Below are 7,176 nucleotides of genomic sequence, written 5' to 3'. Positions count from 1 at the left end.
GAAAGAAAGGGGAATGTGCTTCCTTGTGTGGCAAGGAAGGAATTTCAAAAGGATAGGTGTGGCATCCCTCTTTGACTGGGATTAGGGCTTCTAGAACTTATGTTTAAGTGTCCTAAATTAATTAGGAACCCTCATTGCAGCTAGGAAATAAGTAGGAAAAGATTAGGATTGACTAAGTCAAAATAAAGAAGTTTGACTCTTGTTTCCTTCTTTGTAGCTGATTCCTTTTCTTCCAAGTCTTGAATTAATTTCTTCCATCTCTTTAGCATATTCCTAGCCTCTGTTGATCTTCAATTTCGTCCATCCACCTTGCTCCATGCATATGTTATCCCTTCTAAGATCAAAATTGCTTCAATATGCACCAAAATGCACTTTCTTGCCTCTTTAGCCCTTTGGACCTACAAACACACGAAAATAGCTTAAAATACTAAAATAACTAAGAACTAACAACATAAATGCAAGGAAATAAGCTAACTAAGTCGCATAAATAGGCTCCTATCAATGTAGTACGGTTCGGGAAGAAAGGCAAGCTAAGTCCTAGGTACATCGGACCGTATATGATCACCGAGCAAGTCGGTGAAGTTGCGTACAGGCTTGAGTTGCCTTCAGAGTTGTCTAAAGTGCATAATGTTTTTCATGTGTCCATGCTTCGTCTCTATGTTTTAGATTCGTCACATGTGATACCTCCTCAACCATTGGAAATAAATCCGGATTTGACTTATGACGAGGAGCCAATGACTATTCTGGATTGGAAAGAAAAGGTTCTAAGGAACAAGATTGTGAGATTAGTGAAAGTTTTGTGGAGAAATCACTCAGTTGAGAAGGCCACTTGGGAGACAGAGGACTGGATGAGAGAATTGTATCCACGCTTGTTTTATGATTACTAGTGGTTTGTATTTATTGTGTGAATTTCGAGGATGAAATTTTCTTAAGAGGGGTAAGCTGTGACAACCCGTCCCAAATGGGTATATTATTTTTTCCTTGCTAGCGTGGAATGACGATTTTACCCTTGAATGTTAAATGGCGTTGTGTGACATGCACTTTGGTTGTGGACCAAATAAGTTTAGTCTAACTTGTTTAGACCCAATTAGAACTAAAGGACTTAATGTTTTGTTTTGGTTGGTGACCCAACGAGGACCACACATACACACACACCCTCAACCCCTGCACTCTCTCTCTCATCTCTCTTAGATTTTCTTCCATTTCCATACAAGTGTACAGACAAACCTCAAACCAACCCTTCCAATCGTAGATTAAGATCAGTGTTGGTGTTTTTGGACTCTTTGCAAGCTCAAGAGTCAATCCATACCTTTGGTTGGACGTGAAACCTTTGAAAACCCTAGTTTCTCCTGAACTCCGATTTGGGTACTGTTCATGCAGTTGTGATCGTGAAGTTTTTGGAAGTTTTTAAGCTTCTAGGGAGCTTTATAACGTCTTCACGAAGCTCGGAGAAGAAAAAATGAAGTGTTTTGGACGTCATGAAGTTGAGTTTGGCGAGTTTCAAGTTTGGTCGGATTATAGTGGTTTTTTTCGGCGAGATTCCACTGTAGTTAAGTCCTAAAAGTGGTAAGGTTTTGTTCTACTCGTTGTCAGCTTCATTTTGGTACAAATTTCAGGGTTTTTGGTTGAGAAATGAGTAAGTTATCAAGCTTTGAAGTTTTTCCAGAAACCGGCGACACAGAGGCGACCGACGTCGGACTTCGGCGAACCAAGGAAGGAGAAGGAGAATATTCTGTCAATTTTGACGGAATATACTAACGACATTACTAATGGCGTCAGGTATATATAACGGTATATTCCATTTTTGGACGGAATATTCCCTAACGCCGTTAGGGTTTCTTTACGTGTGTTAGGTAAGTGCCTGCATGTGCCCAGCACGTGGGTGGTCGAAAAATTTTTCTAAAAATATAGGGATGTTCGTGGTGTGGAGTAGATCATGTTGGTATATTCAAACACCCCATTTGAGCAATATATGAGAAGTTATTAGCTAGTTTTGTTTATGTGCTTTAAATTAACATTTATATAGTTGTTTCGCATGTAGGTGAGACCTATCCTTAGGACGAGCGCAGTCAATTGAGGCTCGGGGGCTACGACCCTTCCACATACCAGTGAGTGGGCTTTTGGTTTTTAGTATATACCTATATACTTGGTATTTTTCCTAGAAAATGAATTTGAATGATTATACGTCTTGAAATGCCATGCAAAGTATCTGCCTATTTTACTCATGCATTAGTAGTTGCATATATTTATGGTTGGTGTTGCGGATGCACAGGTAAGTGCTAGGTAAGTTTATAGATTATGATTGTGAGATTGATGATTATGTGAGATGTGTTGAGAGCTTATAAACCTACACTCCGGTGTTAGTGCTCCCGCCCAGAGTTAGGGCACAGTCCTTCACGTGATGTTCACCTCCCGCACCATTCGCTCATCTTGGATCCAAGTTAGGTGCACAGTCCTGTCATACAGACCACTATAGGTGGTTCCGACTCGTAAGTGACCGGCGATTATTCGCACAGTCTTCACGTGATCGTAGCACTTTAGCGTATTTATTTACACCCAGTCTTGTCGTATAGACCACTTTAGGTGGTTCCGACTCGTGTGCCAGTATATTTGCTGAGATGTGGATTTGAGTTGTACAAGTCACGTTAGGTGACTCCGGCTAGATGGATGAGCTCTAGATTCAGCCATACAGGTCACGTTAGGTGACTCCGGCTGATATATCATTTGCATTGATTTATACCACCTGGCTAACACATATTTTATGCTGAGATGTTTGGCATGGCATATTGGTGAATTTTGCTATTCTAAGTATGGTTGTGGTATATGTATATATTCTATTTTCTGGGAAATTATACAAGTTTTATGGTGAGGGGTTAGAAATTTTGAGAAATGAAATGATTTTGAAAAGCTTTGTTTTGCCCACTCGAACTTTCTGTTTTGCGCCCCTCCAAGTTCTAGTTAAGAGTGCTTTTTGGTGGCTTGCGAGGAATCTACGGCAGCTCTGACAAATTATCACCATTGTATGGTCACCTTTGGGTGTCGTATAATTAGTATTTGTCCTGTTGGACTGCACTTAGGCTACTTATGCTCTAGTTGTGTTATCACACTTAATCTTGCACTAGCATGTTATCTTAGCTAGTACTGCTAGTAGTTGGTTTTTATTTATTCACATTTTTATTATTATTTTTGCTTCCTCGTGTGATGGCCAGCACGCCTTGATTTCGGTAGGGTTGTGTCAATCCTCTCCAGATCCACTTTGTGGGGATCCTAGGGATTCCCATATTTTAGTTGTTTATCGTACATCATATAGCCAATTTTTGTTAGATACTATTTGTGTTTAATTTTATATAAAAAAAAAAGTCAAATGATTTATAACTGCACGATATACGATGAATGACTAAGATGTGAAGATAGGATTCCCACAAAATGTATCCGAATGGGATCCAAATTCCCTCAAATAGAGTACCAAATGGGCCTTTGGGCTCCTTAGGCCAATTTTGACCTCTTTAAATACTTTTGTTTATTTATTTATTTTTCAATGGTGTTGGCATTCGATCACCATGCTCGATATGCTCGATAAGTTCGAACACCATTCGAAATGGTGGAATGGGCGAACATTACTCGATGCTAAATTGCACTTCTAGGACTAAAAAAGAATGGCCAAAGAATTGTCTTTAAATGATGTGTTCTTATGCGTACATGATGAAGGTAAACTTGGGATATTTTTGGACTTGTTTACAGGTTCCTTAGTATGTCAGTGGCAGAAACTATTATTATGGTTAGTGTACCAAATAATACTTTGTGGTTCCTAGTAATTGAATTGTTAGTTGTGATGCATTTAAATTGTCGTCATTAGTAGAAACGAATGTTTTCAATGACTTGAGCTATAAAACCCCTGTTGCAATGTATTTATTAGTAATGCTAGAATTAATGTTCCAACAAAATGCTATATTTAACTTGGAACCCTTTGAATATTGTCTTACAGGAGCATCTTCAATGAATAGATACAAATTTGTGAGGTGAAAACCATATTAAATTTCACTTTACATCTTTGGATGATGTAATACTCAAATGGGAGAAATGTAAGTTGGGATCTAAATTTTCTCTCTCTTTGCTTGACATAACCCATCTCCCAAAGATGTAAAAAAATATAGGGCAATTAGCTAGAATGATCAGTTTTTGACATTTGGTTGTAGATTTGATCAATTTTAACCATATCGTCATGATATTATCATTGTATGGTCATTATATCATCAATATGTTAGAGTATGAGTGTGATTCTTACGAATTGAGATAATCCTTGTGTATTTCTAATTGATATAAAGAAGTCTTAATGTGTCTATAAGAGTTAATCCAATTCTAGTTTGGATTGAAACTCTATTATTGGCTCGAGAGTAGGATTCATACTTGTACAAGGATTGGGTTTTGTATTCCATGTATGATTGTTATAGGGCAATTCGGGCCTCGCAGTATAAAACCACAAGCCACTGCTCTCACAAAGATTGCGCTCTTATTTGTTCCAATAACCTATATTTTGGAGAGCATTGAGTTTTGCAAAGAGGAGAAGGTTTTGTGTGTCGTTTGGTATGGCTTCTTCTTCCACCAGCATGTATGTTTTCTTTGCTCAGTTCAGTTTGACAATGTTCTTTCTGGTGCTTGGTTGTGACATTGTGATGCAGTTGTTCGATCATAATGTTTATGGTTTAGAGGTATTAAAATATCATCTAATACGTGGTATCAGAGCCTAATGGATATGACAATTAAGTTCAATCAAATCTAGTTTTAGATATTTTCCTTCGAACTGGGTTAAAAAATTAGAATGATCAAATTGACTGCAAGTATACGACGTCATTTTTGGACAAATTTTGACAGTTGGAAAATAACAGAAAACGCTAGGTTTTCTCGGGGGTTTAAAATTTTGACCGTTACAAAAAGTAACTCCTGTTTTTGAAGCTTTTGCTAACAAGGGCGATTTTCTGCGATATCTTTCGAATGAACCATGTATTGATTTGGAAAAGTTTAAGAATTCTCTGCTCTTGTGTTCCAATAACATCATTGCCGATTGCTTCCACTGTGTACATATGGTATTGCAACTTTGAGGTAATAATTATTTGTTCTTAATCTCATGTTGTAATTATATAAATGTTTACAAGAAATCTTGCTTTCTAATGTTGTTGTGAATATAGAGATCGATTGATGTGAATAGTTACCATTGTATAAACATTCTCATCATGTTATGCATATTTAACTTGTTTATTGGTTTTGTTGTGTTGATCTGATCTGTTGGAACTACAAAATCGTGAGGATTGAATCTTCAATTGAGTCTGATATTATAACTACATAATTGTTTAATCTATATATGCTTTTCAGTCATACTGAAAAGACTATATGTATGACTAAATTAATTCATTGGTGTCATGTAGTTAGTGAAAAATGTGGATTGAAATCAGAACTTACAGTTCCTTTTGTGATTTCATTTTCAATGTCTGCAATTTCACTTAAGACTCTCAATCTTGCTAGTGTTCCAATTCTCAATGAGGGAAGTAACTATAATAAATTGAGGTGTGAGATTGGACTGTTGCTAACTCTAAATGAGTTTGACATTGCCTTGGACACACCCAAACCACCACCATTGATATATAAGAGCACAAAATCTGAGAAGACTGAGTTTGAAATATGGACTAGGGCAAATAAGATTGCCATGTCCATTCTTGAAAGTGCAATGATTGACATAGTAAGAGAAGGAATCAAGAAGCATGACCTCGCTATTGACTACCTCAAGGCTATTGAGAACAAGTTTAAAGAATCTGAGAATGCAGAGATCAGTCAATACATGTCAATGCTGACAACTTACAAGATTGAAGGGATTGTTTCCATCAGAGATCATATAATGAAGATGACAGATGCTGCGAAGAAACTCAACTCAATGGATGTGAATATTGGTGAGAAACAACTGGTCTTCATGATATTACAAGCTGTCCCAACAAAGTACAGTCAATTGAAAGTGTCATACAACACTTAAGACAATACATGGACTGTAAATGAGTTAATAGCCCAATGTGTACAAGAGGAAACTCGGCAAAGACTAGAGAAGGGCAAAGAAATAGAAGCTGTGAATTTTGTGCATGCTGGAAATAAAGGGACCATGATTGCTTCTGGTAAGACATCTAATCTCAACAATCATGCTAATAAGTCTAGTAAACCTGCCAAATACTCAAAACCCTCTAAATCTAACAACCGTAATGTCAAAATAAAAGATGTGACTAAACCTAATGTCATCATTGCAAACTTAAGGGTCATTTTAGAAAAGATTGTGAAAGATTCAAGGATTGGCTGAGGAGTCAAGGTAGAACCAATGTCTATGTTTGTGTGGAGTCTAACTTGATTGAAATTCCTGCTAGTTCCTGGTGGTTTGACTTAGGGTGTTCAGTTCACATTACAAACACATTGCACGGTTTTGAAAAACAAAAACAAACAAATAAGGATTCTTATAATGTTTTTGTAGGAAATGGAACAAAAGTGTCTGTTAAAGCAATTGGGGTTGTAAAACTCAAAATGAACTCAGGTTTTTTTCTTCAATTAAAAGATGTGCTTTATGTCCCAAATATGAGAAGAAGTTTGATTTTTGCATCAAAATTAGTGAAACAAGGTTTTGGCTTCCTTTGTGATGATTCATGCATAAAATTTTGTCAAAAGAACAAATTGAATCATGTTTTATGGATAGCTACTTTGCATGAAGAGTTACGGAAATTAGATTACATATTTGAGGAAAATCCACAACTGGTTTTAAGTATTACTTTCAAAAGAATGCATGAATCTGAGTTATCATATATTTTATGGCACAAAGATTAGGCCACATTTCAAAAGAAAGAGTTTTACAACTAGCTAAAAGCAAACTTAATTCTTGCACTTGATTTCAAAAATACAAAAGAAAGTGTCGACTGCATGAAAGGGAAATTGACTAAGACAAGAAATTTTGAGTCCAAAAGAAGTCAAAATCTCCTAAAGATCGTGCATACTGATGTTTATGGTCCTTTTCAAGTTAAAACCATTTTTGGGAATAGCTATTTTGTGAATTTCATCGATGACTTCTCTAGATATGGTTCTACTTTTCTCATTAGTAAAAAATCAGTTGTGCTTGACTGCTTTATAATCTTTAAGACTGAAGTTGAGAAG

The 7,176-nt window shown here is 36.6% G+C and overlaps 1 protein-coding gene across 1 annotated transcript; it reads left to right on the top strand.

Annotated features, from left to right (window-relative positions):
* The first annotated feature begins 5,482 nt into the window (after positions 1 to 5,482).
* LOC148691201 (uncharacterized) lies at positions 5,483 to 6,022 on the top strand. Its single transcript, XM_088683940.1, has one exon. The coding sequence runs from the start codon at positions 5,483 to 5,485 to the stop codon at positions 6,020 to 6,022; it is 540 nt and encodes a 179-aa protein (XP_088540066.1).
* Positions 6,023 to 7,176: the final 1,154 nt, after the last annotated feature.

This window comes from Pyrus communis, chromosome 14, assembly GCF_041283825.1.
Source record: "Pyrus communis isolate YQ-2024b chromosome 14, ASM4128382v1, whole genome shotgun sequence".
NCBI classification, from domain to species: domain Eukaryota; kingdom Viridiplantae; phylum Streptophyta; class Magnoliopsida; order Rosales; family Rosaceae; genus Pyrus; species Pyrus communis.
The sequence above is the reverse complement of the archived record's forward strand: the minus strand, read 5'-3'. Positions and strand labels throughout refer to the sequence as shown.